This window comes from Nomascus leucogenys, chromosome 23 (genome assembly GCF_006542625.1).
Source record: "Nomascus leucogenys isolate Asia chromosome 23, Asia_NLE_v1, whole genome shotgun sequence".
In the NCBI taxonomy this organism is placed as follows: Eukaryota; Metazoa; Chordata; class Mammalia; order Primates; family Hylobatidae; genus Nomascus; species Nomascus leucogenys.
The window spans coordinates 26,367,659-26,386,603 of record NC_044403.1 but is presented as its reverse complement, the minus strand read 5'-3'; the positions used below and the strand labels follow the sequence as shown (position 1 = coordinate 26,386,603).

At 56.0% G+C, this 18,945-nt stretch overlaps 1 protein-coding gene across 1 annotated transcript; it reads left to right on the top strand.

Moving 5' to 3' along the window:
- The first annotated feature begins 1,802 nt into the window (after positions 1-1,802).
- LOC115832864 (pleckstrin homology domain-containing family G member 6-like) lies at positions 1,803-17,603 on the top strand. The gene is given in 18 exon segments (XM_030804337.1): positions 1,803-1,940; positions 3,205-3,360; positions 4,581-4,745; positions 5,439-5,534; positions 5,751-5,801; positions 6,136-6,285; positions 7,183-7,293; positions 7,426-7,575; positions 7,734-7,871; positions 8,178-8,297; positions 8,622-8,754; positions 8,870-8,985; positions 15,914-15,979; positions 15,981-16,020; positions 16,023-16,059; positions 16,715-16,842; positions 16,845-17,406; positions 17,594-17,603. Coding segments are annotated over 18 exon segments (2,367 nt in total).
- The last annotated feature ends 1,342 nt before the right edge of the window (positions 17,604-18,945 follow it).

The following is an 18,945-nucleotide window of genomic DNA, read 5'->3' as shown; positions in this document are numbered from 1 at the left end:
GCTGCGTCCCGCCCCGCACTCAGCCCTCATTACTGCAGCGCCTCGCGGGGGTCTGACCTGGAGGGGAGGGCGCGCGGTCCCAGCCCTCCCGCTCGGCCGGCGGTTGTTAAGTTCAGGTGCGACCGAAAAGGGGAAAGGAGGGCACCGCCACGTGAGCTGTCCTCGCCGGGGGAGGCGGTGGCTGCGTCAGGGCGCGGGCTGCTCGGTCCCCAGGGCCCCGCCCCTCTGCCCGGAGCAGTGCGGGAGGTAGGGAGGGGCCAGCCCGGTCCCCGCCCTCCGCGCCCGGCCCCGCGCTGCCCGGCTCCCGCGGGCCGCTCGATCCCAGTCCCAGGCTGGGCATCGGGGCTGGCTGGCATCGCCGGGGAGCCGACGGCAACGGGGACCCCGCGGGCGGGGAGGGCGGCGCAGGGCAGCGGGCGCGGTGACACCTGTGGGCACAGGTGAGCGGCGGGAGGGCTACGCGGCCCGGGGGCGGGGCGGCTGGGACCCGGGGCCTGGAAGCCGGGGCGAAGGGGAAGGAAGGCCTGGCCTCCCGAAGGCGGGAGGAGGGGAGCCGGGGGCTGGGCTGAGAAAGGACCCTGGGTAGGGAGCAGTGCGAGGGAGACAGCGCCCGCAGAGGGACGACTATTGGGAGGCGGCAGGAGGGACAGTGAACGTTTCCTCCTCTGCTCCTAAATCGGAGGAAGGTAAGGGAGGGCTGAGGCAGGACCTCAGGCCCACCTGGTCGGGGCACAAACACCTGCGCAGCCTTCTTGAGCCCACCGCCCCTCAGGAGGCCTCTCCTCTTCCAGGCCCTGCCTACTCGAGGGCAGGCCCTCCCTCCAGGTTTAGGGGGGAGATGGAGCCCCACGCCTGGCCCCCAGCTCCATGGTGGTATTCCCAGAGTCTAGGGAGGACCAAATATATAGCCCGAAACTGGAGAAACTCGTCTTCTATTTGGCTGGTCTCTAAGGCCAGTGGCCGGACAGCTGGCCCCACTCACCTCCCTGTCTGTGGCCAGGAGGATTCAGGTAGGAGATGGGCAAGCCTTTCAGTAAAGGCCAGACAGTAAATATTAGACTTTGCAGCCTACACTTTCTGTCCCAACTAGCAAGAAAGCAGTCACAGGTTATTAGGAGACCAGCAGAGGAGGATGGATTCCAACAAAACTGTGTTTATGGACACTGAATTTGAATATCATATAATATTTACTTGTCCCAAAATATTGGTGGGTTTTTTGCAGGGGGGCAGCAGTCGTTTCAACTACATAAATGTGTAAAGGCTTACAGGCTGTACAAAAACTGGTGGCAGACTGGGCTGTCTCCAGCCACCCCCACTCCCAGCCCACCCCACCCACCATGGCCTCCCTCCAGCTTTTTCCCCGGCTTTATACGGGGAAGGGGATGGGGTTATATCTAGGTGCAAGGAGAACCCTCCCACCTGGGTGTATCCAGAAAGCCCGAGACCTGTCTGTGACCCTTGTTCCCATTTGAGACCAGTGCAGGAGCTTGTACCCCAAATATGCACACATGTGAGAGAGGAGGTACATCTCCAAGGGGCTTCCTACCCAGTATGTACCTGGACCTACCCTACTCCCACCAAGTCATAGATGAGGCAGCCATGTTCCCCTCAACAAGTGACCAAGCCCTTGGCCCTCTCCTCCCCCACTATACCCTCCCGCCCAGGCCCCCCACCGCCTCGTGCCGTTCACTGATTGGGGGTGGCCCTTCCATTCCTCTCTTTTCTCTCTTGCAGCCCTAGGGGACCTCTTTCTCCTGGACGTTGAAGATATGGCCCTTTGGAGGTGACCCAGGAGAGAAGGGATGAAGGCCTTTGGTCCTCCACATGAGGGCCCCCTCCAAGGACTCGTGGCTTCCCGCATTGAGACTTATGGGGGCCGGCATCGAGCCTCTGCTCAGAGCACTGCTGGCAGTCTCTATCCCCGAGGACACCCTGTGCTGGTGAGTCCAGGCTGTGCCCCAAAAGTGACCTGGTGGGGCAGGAGGGAGGACACCTAGGCTGTGGAGTCTCTGTCCCCTTACAGGTTCAGAGGTTGAGCTATTCCTGCCCCTTACCCTGCTCTTCTTTCCTGGGTTGCGGGAAAGAGGAGGGCAGTGACAGGGCCAGGCTCCAGGGACGTCACACCCCAGTCCCAGACAGCTGGGCAGCAGAGGCAGAGCCAGGAGAAGCCAGGCCCTCAGAGGAGTGCTGTTAGACAGGTCTCAGACAAAGAGCTGCGGGTAAGGTCATCAAACCCCAGAGCTGGCGCCTCCCAGGCTCCCTCCTCTGCTTGGCAGGAGTTTGAGGGCTTCCTGAGATCTGCCTCTCCCTGAGTCAGGATGAAGATGAGTAAAGGTTCAGGGTGTCCCTACTCCTCCAGCGGTGGGTAGGGACAGGAGGGTGCCTGCCTTGGCTCCACCCCTGGCTCCACCTGCCTGGCCCTCCTCCAATCCTGACCAAGGAGAGGGGTGTGGAAGCCAGATCTGTCCCTCAGCCTGCAGGTTTCCCCTCCACCTTGAGGACAGTTCTGCTTGTGGCTGGGACATCCCCTGCCTCACTGCACGAGAATTTTGCCCTTGGAGATGGGACTTTCCTAGGCTGTGGGTGAGAAGGGAGACTAGGAAGTATGTGGGGTAATTCAGGCCATAGGCAAATGAAGGAATGTGACCAGGCCTGCCCTGGGAGGAGCCGTGTGGCTGTGGCCTCAGCCTTTCACACAGAAGGGCAGCCACTCCCAGCTAGATGGGATGCAGGCTGCACGCCCCTGGGGAAGAGGCAGCACATGTGAGTGCCCTCGTCCCAGTGTGAGGGAGGCTGGTCATAGACAAGGAGAGTTCCGAGAGACCAGAATGCCGTGTGCACCACGCCTTGTCCATGCACCCCCGGTGGTACGGAGAGCAGGAGGCAGTGGGGGCACACACACCAGAGCCCAGGCATGTGCGTGCCTGTGCACCTGCTCGGCAGGAGGCCCCACTTCTTCCCCAGGCCCACTCAGGAAGCCAGGCTGTCATGCCTCTGCCCACTCAGCTTAGCCTTGCTGGCAGTGGCCGCTGTGACTCAGGGCAGGAGCAGCCCACACCAAACTGGTTTGTGGGGACAAGTGAGCCAGCCTGACTTACCAGGGTGGGGGAACAACATCTAGAGCCAAGCCTGCCCCCCTACTACCTCTCTGGGATTTCTGCGGAAATGGAGGCACCCCCAGAACTTCCCCTGCTCCTCTCCCAGGATCCCAGTCGCCGACGCCTCCAGCAGTATGTCCCCTTTGCCAGGGGTTCTGGCCAGGCCCGAGGCCTGTCACCCATGAGACTGCGAGATCCAGAGCCCGAGAAGAGGCACGGGGGCCATGTGGGGGCTGGCCTGCTTCACTCCCCCAAACTCAAGGTAAGGGGGTCCCTCTCCTCCATCCCCACGCATACAGCCCCAGTTGCGACGGCTCCACAGATGACCAGCAAGCCCCGGGGGCTGAGAACACAGGTCCGGGAGGCTGCTGCCTGCCAGTCAGACATGGCTCTGCCTAGGACCTCTCAGGGGATATATCTCTCCTTGGTCCATGCATGGCAACCAGGGACTTTGACTTGAGACCCTTTGATTAAATGTGGATAAACGATTGATATTGAGCTTTCAGTCTTTGCAAATTACCAAGTCAAATTACCAAGTTGCTGAGAGTCAGGTGTCCTCCCTCTATCCTCAGTGCCACATCATCCTTCACCGCCGCTGTGAGCCTCACCTCTCCTCCTGAGCCACATCCGGATGGAGTGAGTGAGGGTCAGGAGTGTCTATTGCTCACATTCTTGGTACCAAAGAAACCTGTAAAATGGGCCGGGCGCGGTGGCTCATGCCTGTAATCCCAGCACTTTGGGAGGCCGAGACGGGCGGATCACCTGAGGTCAGGAGTTCGAGACCAGCCTGGCCAACATGGTGAAATCCCGTCTCTGCTAAAAATGCAAAAAAAAATTAGCTGGGTGTCATGGTGGGCACCTGTAATCCAGCTACTAAGGAGGCCGAGGCAGAAGAATTGCTTGAACCCGGGAGGTGGAGGTTGCAGTGAGCCGAGATTGCACCACTGCACTCCAGCCTGGGTGACAAGAGCAAAACTCTGTCTCAAAAGAAAAAAAAAAAAAGAAACCTGTAAAATGTAAGCCATGCTGCTTCATAAAAAATGCCATTTTATAGGCAAATGTCAAAGTGGTGCCTGAGACCACTGGTTCTCTAAGTCTTGTTCTGATTCACTTGAAGTTCCCTCTGAAGTGTCTGTTTCTGTCCCTCCCCTACCTCATTCTGATTCAGGAGACCCATGGAAGGCCTCTTTCCTGTCAGGGAGCCTAGATCAGACCCCTCTCCAGGGACCTTTCTGTAGACCAGGGCGCCTCTTCACCCACATTCCAGCAATGCCCTTCTTCCCTGGAATTCCAGCTGGGGCCAACCCCTGTCCTCTAGGCCTCCATGTCCCCACTCATACTCAGTGCTGCTTGCCATCTCCCATTCCAGACACACACACACGCACACACTTAAACACACATGCACACACACAGCCCTCCCGGGGCCCTGTGGCTGGGTGCCAAGGATGTGGCCAGAGCTGATGCCCTTCTTGGCTCCCCCAGGAAGTCGCCAAGGCCCATGAGCTGGAGGTGAGGCTGCACACTTTCAGCATGTTTGGGATGCCCCGGCTGCCCCCTGAGGACCGGCGGCACTGGGAGATAGGAGAGGGTGGCGACAGCGGCCTGACCATCGAGAAGTCCTGGAGGGAGCTGGTGCCTGGGCACAAGGTGAGCCTGAAACTCACAAGGTGAGTCCGTCCCCGGGGCGTGAATGCACAACAGATTCTGCTCTAGAGGAGGGAAAGGCCTTGGGAAGTGGAGTCATGTGGAGAAAACATCTGGAAACGCGTTGATCTGGGTTCAGATCCCAGCTCTGCCACTTACTAGTGAGACCTTGGTCAAGACAGTAGAGTTCTCTGGGCCTCAGTTGCCACATATGTAAAGTGGGGATAATACCACCTACACATCGGAGCATTGGTTTGAGGATTTTTTTTTTTTTTTTTTTTTTTTTGAGACGGAGTCTCTCTCTGTCCCCCAGGCTGGAGTGCAGTGGCGCGATCTCGGCTCACCGCAACCTCCACCTCCTGGGTTCACGCCATTCTCCTGCCTCAGCCTCCCGAGTAGCTGGGAATACAGGTGCCCGCCAACACGCCGGCTATTTTTTGTGTTTTTAGTAGAGACGGGGTTTCCCGTGTTAGCCAGGATGGTCTCGATCTCCTGACCTCGTGATCCGCCCGCCTCAGCCTCCCAAAGTGCTGGGATTACAGGCTTGAGCCACCGCGCCCGGCTGGTTTGAGGATTAAAAGGTCATGGTCATGTACGAAGTGCCTAGAACCTATGAAGTGGAGCCAGCAGCACTTAACAGCTGGTACTTGCCATTCTAATTATTCCCCAACTGAACCAGCATTCTCCCCACCCCAGGAGATGAGCCGGGAGCTCTGCCACCAACAGGAGGCCCTGTGGGAGCTCCTGACCACCGAGCTGATCTACGTGAGAAAGCTCAAGATAATGACTGATGTGAGCCTCCCTCAGCCCCAGCCCCGGCCCCATCTTCCCTGCATGAGCCCCCATCCTCCCAGACTGGAAGGCAGGTCACTGGGGGAGGGAGGGGCAGGATTTCAGGCCCGTCTGGGATCCAGGGAGATAGGTCAGCAGTACTGAAGTTGGTGGGGGGTGGGAGGTGACACTGAAGGGCTACGCTGGGTCCTGAGACCCTCATTTCCCTCCCTGCAGCTGCTAGCCGCCGGCCTGCTGAACCTGCAGCGAGTGGGACTGCTGATGGAAGTGAGTGGGTGCTCAGGAGGGGACCCTGGCACAGCCCGACCTCTGAGCCTGCGGATGAGGGTGGGCCCTCCAGCCATCCGTGTCTGAATTCCCACTGCCCCGTTTTTTGGGACGCCTTGCCCTCCCTACTTCCCTGTTACTGGGGACTCCAAGCAGGCCACAGGCCCCCCATTTCCCAGACTGGCATCCTTGAGATCTTCCAGGCCCAGTGCCCGGTTCATCCCTCTTCACCCCCGCCCCTGCTGTCCAAGCTTAAGGTCCTCACCTTTCCTCGGCCAGTGCCACCCCGGTGACCTTCCAAAGGCATGCTGCTCAGTTCTGCTCCCTCCTCCAGGTGTCAGCTGAGACCCTGTTTGGAAATGTCCCCAGCCTGATTCGAACCCACCGGAGCTTTTGGGAGGAGGTGCTGGGGCCCACCCTGGAGGAGACTCGGGCCTCGGGCCAGCCCCTGGACCCAGTTGGTCTGCAAAGTGGCTTCCTGACGGTGAGGCCTGTGAAGGGCTGTGTCTGGATGGGGCAGGACTGGGAGCCCTCAGGGGTCCTGTGTGTAGGGCATGCCCACAGTATGCAAGTCTCTGTGATTTTAGGGGCCTCAGGACACAGCCCCTACCCCTAATATCACCTCACCTCCTCCCTTCATGCCACAAGTCTGCCCTCTGTGCCACAGGCTCCTTGTTCTTCTGGAGGCCCTTATGAAATGAAAATGCAGCTGTCTCAGAGAAGGGTCACACCTTGGCTCCCATCAACTACAAAAGCTGGGTGCAGCAAATGGGTCCTAAGTGAAGGGACCCTTAAGAGGACCTGGGTGGGTGTAAAAGGCCACAGGAGGCACCCGGGGCATGGTGAAGAGTGACAAGAGAAAGCAAGAGGGCCTAGGGTCTGACTTTCTTCTACAATGTTACCTAGCCAGGAAAATGTGGGCCCTGCAGGAAAAAGTTGCAGTGGGGTAGAGAGGTAGGCATACTGCTCCTGGGAGCCTTAGGTACCCCCTCCATAGGAGCATGGCTTCTGAGCAAACTCTTAGGTCACCACCCCACCCCAGGGTGAAATGGGATCTGCGATGTCCTGACAACGGTCCAGCTGAATTATTGATGGTGGGAGAGTAAGTCCAGAGCAGCAGGCCCCAGTAGCACTGTGGATGGAGGGAGCTCAGAGAGCTCTAGGTCAGTGCTGGGACCTCAGGCTCCTTCCTGGAATCCAGAGAGAGGGGCCTAGCCTCAAGAGCATTCCTGGGAGGATCCTGCGATGGAGGGACTGTCAGGAGCTGGGCTAAGGGCCTCTGTGAGGCTCTCTTCACCTGCTCCTGGGTCCTGCAGCCAGAGCCTGTATTCATGGCCTTCTCCCCGTGCCTGATCCCCACCTCCCGTATCTGTCTCTCCAGTTTGGCCAGCGGTTCCACCCCTATGTCCAGTACTGCCTCCGAGTGAAGCAGACCATGGCTTACGCCCGAGAGCAGCAAGAAACTAACCCTCTCTTCCATGCCTTCGTGCAGGTGGGAGAAGGGGTGCTGGGGAGGGGGACGGGTGCATCTTAGCCGGCCGGTCTCCAGCTGAGCCTGAGGCTGAGTTCACCACTGGCAGGGCGGGAGGGAGCAAACCCTGAGCCCCACCCACCTTCCCTGCAGTGGTGTGAGAAGCACAAGCGCTCTGGGAGGCAGATGCTCTGTGACTTGCTCATCAAGCCCCACCAGCGCATCACCAAGTACCCACTGCTGCTTCATGCTGTGCTCAAGAGGAGCCCCGAGGCACGAGCCCAAGAGGCCCTGAATGCCATGGTAGGTGCCCCAGTGGGGCTAGGACTCTGGTGAATCGGGGACTGGGAGGGGGGTCTCTTTCTTAGTGTGTCTGTGACAGTGTGGCACTGTGCTGTGGCTGGCATTGGTTGGGAGGGGTGCTGAGCCGTCCCTCCTCCCACATCCCCAACCTCACCTAGATCGAAGCCGTGGAGTCATTCCTGCGACACATCAATGGGCAGGTCCGCCAGGGCGAAGAGCAAGAGAGCTTGGTGGCTGCAGCACAACGCATCGGGCCCTACGAGGTGCTGGAGCCACCCAGTGATGAAGTGGAGAAGGTGAGAGGGCAGAGGGAAGGGACCCAGGAAAAGCAAGGTCCCAGGGATACTGATGAAGGGGAGGGCTGGAGAGGCCAGAACACCCCGTACTTGGGTGCTACAAGGGTGTCCAACATTCCTACCCGGTGATGGCAGTCCAAGGGGTAGAGGTCAGAAGAGTAAAAAGGAGGCCCTGGGAGGCTTTCTCTAGCCCATGGGGGAAGGATACAAACAGAAAGGTGTTGGTGGCAGAACAGGAGCCGCCCTTGACCAGGAAGTCCAGGCAGACTACCGAGCGCCCTCACCCCTCCCCTCTGTGTCCCTCAGCACCTGCGTCCGTTCTCCACCCTGGACCTGACGTCCCCCATGCTGGGGGTTGCGTCTGAGCACACCAGACAGCTGCTGCTGGAGGGACCCGTGCGAGTGAAGGAGGGGCGAGAAGGGAAGGTGAGGGTGCTGCGGACAGAGTGGAGGGGACGGGCCATGATGGGAGAAGGTAAGAGGCAGAAATGCCGGAAGTGGGAGAAGAGGGGTTTTGGGAAGAGGATGTAGTTCTGGCCAAGCCCCAGTCATTTGTGTGACCCTGAGCCAGCCACTTTCCCTGCCTGTAAAGCGAGAGATGGGACCAAAGCGACGCCCCTGGCCACTCCCGCATTTGGGCTCTGCATGTGTCCCTGTGTGCCTGAGCATCATGCCTCAGCCTCCTCCCGGACCAGCCCTGCCCCTGGCTCCAGCTGACCCTGTCTCTTTCCCCTACGCCCCCACCCCCAGCTGGACGTGTACCTGTTCCTCTTCTCTGATGTGCTCCTCGTGACCAAGCCCCAGCGCAAGGCGGACAAAGCTAAGGTCATCCGCCCCCCTCTTATGCTGGAGAAGCTCGTGTGCCAACCCCTGCGAGACCCTAGTACGTCCTTCCTTCAGGGAGTCTTTTCTTCTCGCTCTTCTCAGTGAGGGGAAGGAGGAGCTGGGATGGAGATCAAATAAAGGCTGGCCTCTTGAAGGTTGTCTCCTCCACCCAGACAGCTTCCTGCTGATCCACCTCACTGAATTCCAGTGCGTCTCCAGCGCCCTCCTTGTGCACTGTCCCAGTCCTACAGACCGTGCCCGGTGGCTGGAGAAGACCCAGCAGGCCCAGGTATGGGAAAGCCAGCAATGGGGAGGCATGGGCAGGGGTCCCTGGAGCTCAGAAATGGGAGCACAGTGGTGGCTCACACCTGTAATCTCAGCACTTTGGGAGGCCAAGGCAGGCGGATCACCTGAGGTCAGGAGTTTGAGACCAGCCTGGCCAACATGGTGAAACCCTGTCTCTACTAAAAATACAAAAAGTAGCCATGCATGGTGATGTGTGCCTGTAGTCCCAATTACTTGGGAGGCTGAGGCAGGAGAATCACTTAAGCCCAGGAAGGGGAGGTTGCAGTGACCTGAGATCGTGCCACTGCACTCTAGCCTGGGTGACAGAGTAAGACTCCGAAGAAGAAGAAAAAAGAAAAAAAGAACGAAGGAAGGAAGGAAGGAATGAACGAACATGGGAGCACAGAGGGGAGGAGGAGAGAGAGGCTGGGGTGAATTCAGGTTCAGACTGGACAATCTGATGTACCCCAAAGAGGGAGGCAGAGCCTCCACCATCCATCAGAAGACAGAAAAAGCCTTTGGCCAGCTACTGTGCCAGCCACTGGGAGAGCCCAAGATACCGCATCCCCTGAAGGTTTGTACAGCCTGAAATGATTAACTTCTAGAAGTCATCTTCCATTCGCAGACATTTACAGGGCACTTGCTGAGTACAGACACTAGGGCTAGGTGCTAGGGAATCAGAAAATAAACCACCATTCCTGCCCTCAAGGCATAGGTGCTGCAGCCTAGTTGAGTAATTAGTATACAAATAATAGAAAGAAGTTATGTAGAATGAAGCTGGGACAGAGAAGGGAGCAAGGCATTGTCTGCTGGGTCTGTTTGGAAGGGACACAGAGGAGCTGATGTCTGAGCACCATTTGGGAGGATGCCTGGGAGTACGTCAGGGAGTCAAGGGCGGAAGGGAAGGGCATTCCACATGGAGGAGCAGAAAGTGCAAAGGCCAGAATTGTGAAACAGTTGTATGTGTTGACAGAACTGCCCGCATTGGTGTTGCTACAGTATAAAGTACGAGAGTAGACGCAGCAGGGAGAGGCTGGGGGGTAGGTACCACCAGGTCATGCCCATCTCTGCATGTCATGATAAGGCATCCTATAGATGAGCTTTGTCCTTTGGATGAGAGAGGGCCAGTGAAGAAGTCGGGCAGGGGAGTGATGTGAGCAGATAAAAAGCAGGAGGAGTTCAAAGAAGAGAGATGCAAATGGAGCTGTATTAGGGTGGCCTAAAATGCATTGGGAGCTCACTCTCTCACAGTTCGGGAGGCCGGAAGTTTCGAATCAAGGTGTTGGCGGAGCTGAGTTTCCTCTGGGGGAGAATCCATCCTTGCCTCTTCCAGCTCCTGGTTGCCCCAGGTGTTCCGTGGCTTGTGGCAACAAAATTCCAAACTCTTTCTCTGTCTTCCCATGGCCTTCCTCTCTGTATGTCTCTGTGTCCAACTTTCCCCCTCCTTTCTCTTACAAAGACATGAGTATTAGATTTCGAGCCCACCCTAAATCCAGGGAGAGCTCACCTTGAGCTCTTAGGATCTCTGCAAATCTGCAAAGACTCTTTTTCGAAATCAGGTCACATTCACAGGTTCCAGAGGGTAGGACTTAGATATATCTATCTTTTGGGGGGCCACTATTCAACCCACCACAGGAACGGAGTGGCCAAAGAGAGGTGAAGATTTGAGTTGGACTTTTAAGGATGGGAAGACCATGAGCAGAAGAATCAGAGGACCAATTGGGCTGGATATATTTCTGGAATAACAGCCATATCTGCCTAAGTCTGGAGCACAGGGTTTGTGTGAGTGCGTGGTAAGAGGCCAGATTCTACAGAATCTCAGAGCTGCAGAACCCTGTAGCCTGGATGGGCTTGAGTTGAATAGGGTCAACAAGAGACAGCCACTGTGAATTCTTTTTTTTTTTTTTTGAGACAGAGTCTTACTCCATCACCCAGGCTAGAGTGCAGTGGCATGATCACAGCTCACTGCCACCTCAACTTCCTGGGCTCAGGTGAGTCTCCCACCTTAGCCCCCCAAGTAGCTGGGACTGCAGGTATGTACCACCACACCTGGCTAATTTTTTGCATTTTTTTTGTAGAGACAGGGTCTTTCCATGTTGCCCAGGCTGGTCTTGAACTCCTGAGCTTAAGCAATCTGCATATCTCGGCCTCCCAAAGTGCTGAGATTACAGGCGTGAGCCACCGTGCATGGCCGTGCCATGAATTCTTGAGCAAGGGTGAAATCAGCGTGTTTCCTCTTGAATTAGGTTTTCAGGAAATCAGGTAGCAGTGTGCTAGGTGGGCTGGAGGAGGGAGAAATTCGTGACAGGAGGTTTATTGTACTAGTTTGGGTGTGAAACATGGAAGGTTTAGTGCCACAGCCTTAGGGAGACGTTGCAAAAAGGGACAAAAAACAAAGGAGAAGAAAGGAGCTAAAGAAGAGGGAAGAGACAGGGGAGCCTTAGGGATACTGTGGTTAAAGTCTATACTGAATTCAGAAAAATCCAGGTTCAGACACCGGTCCTATCAGGTCCTAGCCATGTGACCTTGGGTAAGTTATATGACCTCCCTCAACTTCAATTTCTTCAACTGCAAAACAGATATACACAATGACAGTACCTGCTTCCTAGGGAGGTTCAAAGCTGTCATTCTGCTTAGGCACACAGTCTGGCTCCAGCACTGGGCACAGGCTCAGGAACTCCAGATAGCCAGTGGCAAAGAGCACAACTGGCCTCCCAAAGCTTCAGTTTGGAAGACAGCATTGGCAATGGGACCCCAGACAGAAATGCAGTCATTAGAAAGGGAAAGGGAAAGGTGTTTGTTTAGTTATTGCTTCCTCGGTGAGGTGGCTTTAGGGTAGCAATATTTAAACAGCAGCGCTTTGAAATTGAGGCAGCCAAGATATACCCTAGTGGAGATATCTTAGGGGCTTTGGGAAATACAGAAACAAAGACCTGGAATTCAGGTGAAAAAGAAGGACAAAAGACACACCCCAAGGGGAGGCAGGTGGGTTTTGTGATGAGCGTGGTCTCCCATCTGCCCTGCCCCCTGCTTCCGGCTCGGTTCACAGTCCCCTCTGCATGGCAGGGACTTCTCTCCACCACTTCCACCTAAGCCTAAACACACTTTCCACTAGGCTGGACTGACTGGCAAGTGACATCATTCTGGTGGTTAATCAAATTTCCTTGGCCAGGCATAGTGGCTCACCTCTTCTAATCCCAGCACTTTGAGAGGCTGAGGCAGGCAGATGGCTTGAGCCCAAAAGTTCAAGACCCAGCCTGGCCAACATGGCAAAACCCCATCTTTACAAAAATACAAAAATTAGCTGGGCCTGGTGGCGTGCGCCAGTAGTCTCAGCTACTCAGGAGGCTGGGTGGGAGGATCGCTTGAACCCGGGAGGTAGAGCCTGTGGTGAGCTATGTTCCCACCGCTGCACTACAACCTACACAACGGGGTGAGTACCTTGTCTAAAAAAAAAAAAAAAAAAGTTAAAAAAAAATTTCCTGAAGGCTAGAGGCTCACGGGGAGCCCAGGACAAAAGCGGAAGGTAGTGACATCAGTGTTCCTAGAGCCCCAACTCCCCAGGATAGCCAGTGGGGCTGGCATGAATGCCAGGCTGCCTTTTTTCCTTCAGAACTGCCACCTCTACCTTCAGAATTTTCTCCCTTTTTTGGTTTTTAGTCACAGAACATAGCCAGACCCTCACCTTCTCCCTTTAGAACGCCCAGCGCTACTAAACATTACGGGTATTTTACTATGCGAAACAACTCAGCCCCCTGGTAGTCTCACTCCAGGCTAACAGGAAAGATCTGTCAAGATCTATAACCAAGATACACACAAGGCTCGCTGGCCTTCCTTAGCAAAACAAAGAAAACTGAAACTTTGAAATTACTTTTCCTGCTATTGTCTCACACCAAATTCTTAGGGAATCCTCTCTAGAGCCATCAGTCTTTATAAACTGAAGAGGCAGTAGAAGCTCTGTTGGTCCCTTTCATAGAGCAATCCCCAGGGGGGCAGACTATTGTTTTCTCACCCTGGCAGAAATGTTGACTTGCAGATTTATTCCTAGCGGGTCTAGCTGTGATGATTCACACTTTCAGAGAAAGTAAGCTTCTCCAGGGAGAAGAGACTGAATCTTGGGGAATGCCCACGGACTGAGAAGAGGAAAAGGAACAGGGACAGGAACAGAAAGAGCTGTCAGATATGGCGACCAAGAAATTAAAGCAGGGAGACTGAAGGAGGCAGCCGAGGCTAAGAGCCAGGGTCTGAAGGAGAGGCCCGAGCAGCTGTCAGGCAGTCACTCACCTCTTGGGGAGTTGCAGTGCACGCAGGACAGACAGTCCGCAAGTGGCCAGGCACGAGGCCCAGCACTGTATACGCACTCCATCAATGTTTGCCATTGTCATCATTAGAAGAAAGGGTGGTCTTTGGGGCCTGGGTAGGGCCTGCTGCTGACTGGGGAAATGCATCCGCATCTGTCGCTCAGAAGTCAGTGGGCACCTTTCAGAGTTTGGTTTTAGTCCGGCACTGGGGAGTTCTGGGAGGAGAGTGGGTGAATCTAGGAGCCAGCCCAGAGACAGCAGGGAAAGGAGGCATTTCCTCTCCACGGGGACAAAGGAAGAATCTGCTGGGGGCCCTCCCTTCCTCTTCTCAGTTTGGTAGGGGCGTCACATTCTGGCTTAAGCACCAATCTCCTTTTCCTTTCCCATCCTCTCCTCTGCCCCTGTGTGTCTCTCCTCTTATCCAAGCCGAGAAAATCCTCCCAGGGTTGCTGGAGAGGCTTTGGGCTCGCCGGGAAGCACCTCCAAGAGCCTCATCCGCCCATTCCCCCGACGCCCCGCCCCCTGCCTCAGGGCTCCCCCACCTCCAGCCTCTTCCTGGGTCGGGCAAGGGCAAGTTTAGCGGAGATGCTGACATTGAACGTCGCTTACAGAAACCCTGCTTCCTTCCAGTTCTTTCCTTTCACATAACATCCCTCCCCTGCACCCCAAACACAAACCTGAATTTGGGTCCTGTGGGCAAAAGGGCACCCCAGCAGGAAAAGCAGATCGGCCCAGCACCTCCACCCTCTTTCTCTCACTTCTTCCCTCAATTCACATGGAGTTGGGAGATGAGGCCGGGAAAGAGGAGTCTGCCCCAGGTCCTGGCCCTGGCAGGTTTCCTGCCCCCAGGCACCCTCCCCTGCTCCGGCCAACAGACCACATCTTGAGAATGCTGTCACCCTTGGGAATAAGTGACTGGAGAGCCAGAAAAAATGACTGGAGAGCCAATTCCAGAATTGGAAATATAAGCCTGATGTCATTTCCTATCCCTGTCATCCATTTCATCTCTTGTCCTGACCCAGCTGCCCCAGGTTTCTTGAGAGGCTTTGGGAAAGTCCAGGTGCCCAGGAGTTGCTGGCTCATATACTTCAAGCCGGGGAGAATTGGAAATATTTAACAATTAGTATAGCATGGGCATCAACAATCAGAAAGGGAGCGTTGCACTAGAGGTCCTCTGCTGTGCCAGATGTTATCCCCCTAGTTGCTAGACTCATGGGGATGGGGGAAGTGGATGAGGCCCAGCAGCAGCCATTCCCTTACAGCATGGGAAGACTTCAATATTTTAACAAGGATATGGCCATACCAGCAAGTGTGACATCAGTGCTACCCACGGCAGCCACCGGTACCTCCCTTTTGCCAAGGCTTGCCTCCCTCCAACCTCAGCTCTGCCACCTTCTCTTCCCTCCTCCCTCCCCCTCCCCCTCCCCTCCCCAAGCCAACTCTTTACCCTTCAAGGCTGTCCTTGAAAGTTTGCAGTGACTGAACTAGGACTCAAAGAGCAAGGCCCTGTCCCAGCCTGCTTCTCCATACCGTGGGTACCTTGAGCAAGTCATTCACCTCTCTAGGTCAGGTTCTTATCTGTAAAATGGGTGTGAACATCATGTCTCCACACCACAGGCAATGGTGTGTATCAAATGACCACACGTGCAAAAGTGCTTTGAAATTTTTTCTCAGATGGCGCTGTTTCATTCTGATGGTACCTGTATGAAATCGCTGAGGGGAGGGAGAAGACAGGCAATATAATGCGTCCTTTCCTCAGCCTTCTAGGAACTTCCTCCCTCTGAAGGACAGCAGAGTCCTCAGCCCGGGTACAAAGCCCACCTCTGCCCATGTTCTGTCCTCCTGCTCCTCCCAGCTTCAGGGCAGAGGCCAGGTGGTAGGAGAGGGATGCTCTTGAAGGAAGCAACCAGTACCAATTCAGAACACTTATTCTACCATCACCACCAACCAGGGAGGGCTTCCTGAAGTAGGGGGCAGACCTGATAACAGGTCTGCCAGTGGGACATGAGAACAGGAATACCTGTACAGGTAGGAAAAGGGCCATTCTGTTCACCCCACTCACTCCCACCACTAGCTCCAGAGTTTGTGCCACCAATCCCGGCACCACCCCACTTTCTTACTGTAAGAAGTACCCCCTCGGGCAGTTACTTAACCTTAGCGTCTCCATTCTCAGTAAAGGTAGGGTAAAAATATCTGGTCACGGGGTTTTGTAAAGATTAAATAAGGTAATGTAGGCCAGGCACGGTGGCTCATGCCTGTAATCCCAGCACTTTGGGAGGCCAAGGGGGGTGGATCACAAGGTCAGGAGTTTGAGACCAGCTGGCCAAGATGGTGAAAACCCGTCCTCTACTAAAAACACAAAATTAGCGGGCCTGATGGCAGGCGCCTGTAATCCCAGCTACTCAGGAGGCTAGAGGCAGGAGAATTGCCTTGAACCCAGGAGGTGGAGGTTGCAATGAGCCAAGATTCCGCCCACTGCACTCTAGTCTGGGTGAACAGAGCAAGACTCCGTCTCAAAAATAATACTAATAAAATAAATAAGATAATATATGTAATGCACTTAGCAGGTGCCTGGCAACAGCAAGTGTTCAATAAACAAGAGCTCTTAATAATGAAAGTGTCCTGTCCCAGGCCACCCTACAGAAGCTGAAGGCAGAGGAGTATGTTCAACAGAAGAGGGAGCTCCTGGCCCTCTATCCGGGACCAGGACAGGGAGTCCCCCAGCACCAGGCCCTCCACGCTTCCCTGGAGGGCTCTCAGAGCAGCGCAGAGGGGAGGTAAGGCTCACACGGACTACAGGGTCTCCCCAAGTAGGAGGAGGGAGCCATAAGGCTGAGAAATGGCATTACTGCGCTCTTTGGTGGAATTGGAATAGAAGGAGGAATGCAGGCTGTAGGGCAGGGTAGGAAGGTTGGTACCAGCCGTGTTGGGTCGGAGGTGGGGGATAGTGGCACTGACAGCCTACAGAGTTTAGCCGCTAGATCACCACGGAGCACCTCGAGCGCGAGCAAGGCTCGAGAGTGAAGGTAGGTGTGGATCTGCAGAATATCGGAGCTGCCAAATCCCTGGGGGAGTGTGAGGTTCATCTAGGATAGCACCACTGCTTGGCTCAGCAGCTTAAGGAAAAGAAGAATCGATCCAATGAGGATTAATATTCAGGTAAGTTCAGGAACCACTCAGCAAAAACCTGACTCCCCACTTGACACAAGATCCTGGACCAGATGCTATGGATAAAACAGTGTAGAGGCAGCCCGTACTCTCTTAGGAGCTTAAAATCTAGCCAGCCAGATGAGAAAAACGATCACAGTGCGATGGAAAGACGATACCAAAATAAGTTTGGAGGAGGGGCCATTTCTGGATGTAGTGATCAAGGGAAAACTCCCTGGACTCGAACTTGACCCCATGCATCTGACTCTTCGCCATTAATTGTAGGACTCCTGAGTTCTCGACCGTTATCCCCCACCTGGTGGTGACGGAAGACACAGATGAAGATGCTCCCTTTGTGCCAGATGATAACTCGGACTCTGGCTACGGCACTTTGATCCCAGGCACCCCACAAGGTCCCGCTCCCCGCTGAGCCGTCTACGCCAAAGAGCCCTTCGGCGGGACCCTCGCCTCACCTTCTCCACCCTGGACCTCCGGGACGTCCCTCTGCGTCCCCACCCTCCCAACCCCCAAGCTCCTCAACGCCGAAGTGCCCCCGAACTGCCAGAAGGAATCCTAAAAGGAGGCAGTCTTCCCCGGGGAGACCCACCAACCTGGTCTGAGGAAGAAGATGGGGCCTCCGAGCGAGGGAATGTGGTGGTGGAAACACTGCACAGGGCCCGGCTTCGGGGCCAGCTTCCCTCCTCCCCAGCCCATGCTGACTCGGCCGGGGAAAGCCCCTGGGAGTCCTCGGGGGAGGAGGAAGACGAGGGGCCTGTGTTCCTGAAAGCTGGCCACACATCACTGCGCCCAATGCGGGCTGAGGACATGCTCAGAGAGATCCGGGAGGAGCTGGCCAGCCAAAGGATTGAGGGGGCCGAGGAGCCCCGGGACAGCAGGCCACGGAAGCTGACTAGGGCCCAGCTACAGAGGATGCGGGGGCCCCACATCATTCAGCTGGACACCCCTCTGTCCACATCGTAAGTGTTGAGGGAAGCTGGCCTGGGAGGGGGCGGACGGGGATGTCTGTATGGGGTGGGGGTGCAGTATAGAAGAGGGCAGTGCAGGAGCAGGGGCTGAGGCAGGAAGGGCTCTTTGCCTCACTCTTCACCCGACCCTCACCCATTGTCACTGACTGTCGCCTAACACCCCCTCCTGTCTTTTCAGAGAGGTGTGAGGAATGCAGAGGACCTTTGGCATGCATCCCTCCCAGAGGAGATCTCTCCCCAGTAGTGCTGGTCACCCTCCGGCATCCGTGACTCTACCTCAAGGACCACATTTCCCAAAGGAAGCCTGGCCCAGGCACCCTGCCTCCTGCTCTGAGGACTTTGGGGATCAAGAACTGTAAATTTATGTATCATAGGTGCACCTGAGCCCCACAGAAAGTTATGCATAAAAATGATTGCCCTGGCTGGGCATGCCTGCCTGTAATCCCAGCACTTCGGGAGGCTGAGGTGGGAGGATCCCTTGAGCCCAGGAGTTCCAGACCAGCCTGGACAATATAGGGAAACCCTGTCTTTACAAAACAATTTTTAAAAAATTACCCAGGTGTGGTGGTGTGCCTGTGTCTGTAGGCTGAGGTGGGAGGACCCCATGAGCCCCAGGGTTGGAGGCTGCAGTGAGCACACTCCAGCTTGGGCAACAGATGAGGTGGTCAGAACAAGAACCTGCTCCTCTGTCAGCTGGCGTGAGGGTGGTGGGCTACCTGGCCCTAGTGCAGGCCTTTTCCCGTCTCACCCCTCAGGATCTGGGCCTCTGCCCCACCTCCCATCCCGACAGACCACTGTCTCCAAGAGCAGAGCTTTAACTTCAGAGTTTTAGTGTATTTACAAAAGTCCACAGCTCCAGCTGAAGGCCCCATTGTTCCGTGCTCGCCCCTGCCTTGGGACAGTTCAGCTTGCTCTGTGCTTGTCCAGGCAGAGGGCACAGGAGTGCCAAGTTTCTATTAGTGTAACATGATTGATTTCAAAACAAAACAAAACAAAAACAAAAAAACTGCTTATGTACTGTGAAAAAGGCTCAGGGACGAACCAGGGGCCCCTGAGCAGCCTTGCTGGTGAGGACACCCAAAACGGGCATGAGGCATAGCGTCCCTCATCCTCGCAACCGCCCACTCAGGCTCTTGAGCCCACGGCGCACCTCTCACCGCGCACGCAACGCTGACTGTCGGCGGCGCGCAGGCAGCTGAGAAAAGCTATGTACATCGAGGGGTTAGCACCAAGGAGGCGGCTGCTAGCCCCTGCTTGCCCCTCCAGGACCCCTCCTCTCCAGAAAAAAGTGGGGTTGGAAGGGGATCTCGCAGGACGTCCTTAGAGCTGCCCGCAGGGGCGCAGCCTCATCTGAGAAGACCGGGCTCGGGCGGAGGGCGGCGGGGCCGCAAAGCGCCTCCTCGATGTCCTCCAGGCAGCCCAGCAGGTCCATGTCGCGGAGCACGCGTCCCAGCAGCTCCAGCGTGGCCTCGCGCCGCGGTGTGCGCCGCCTCCAGGCCGCCAGCATGCTGTATTGCGCCTCGCGCAGGC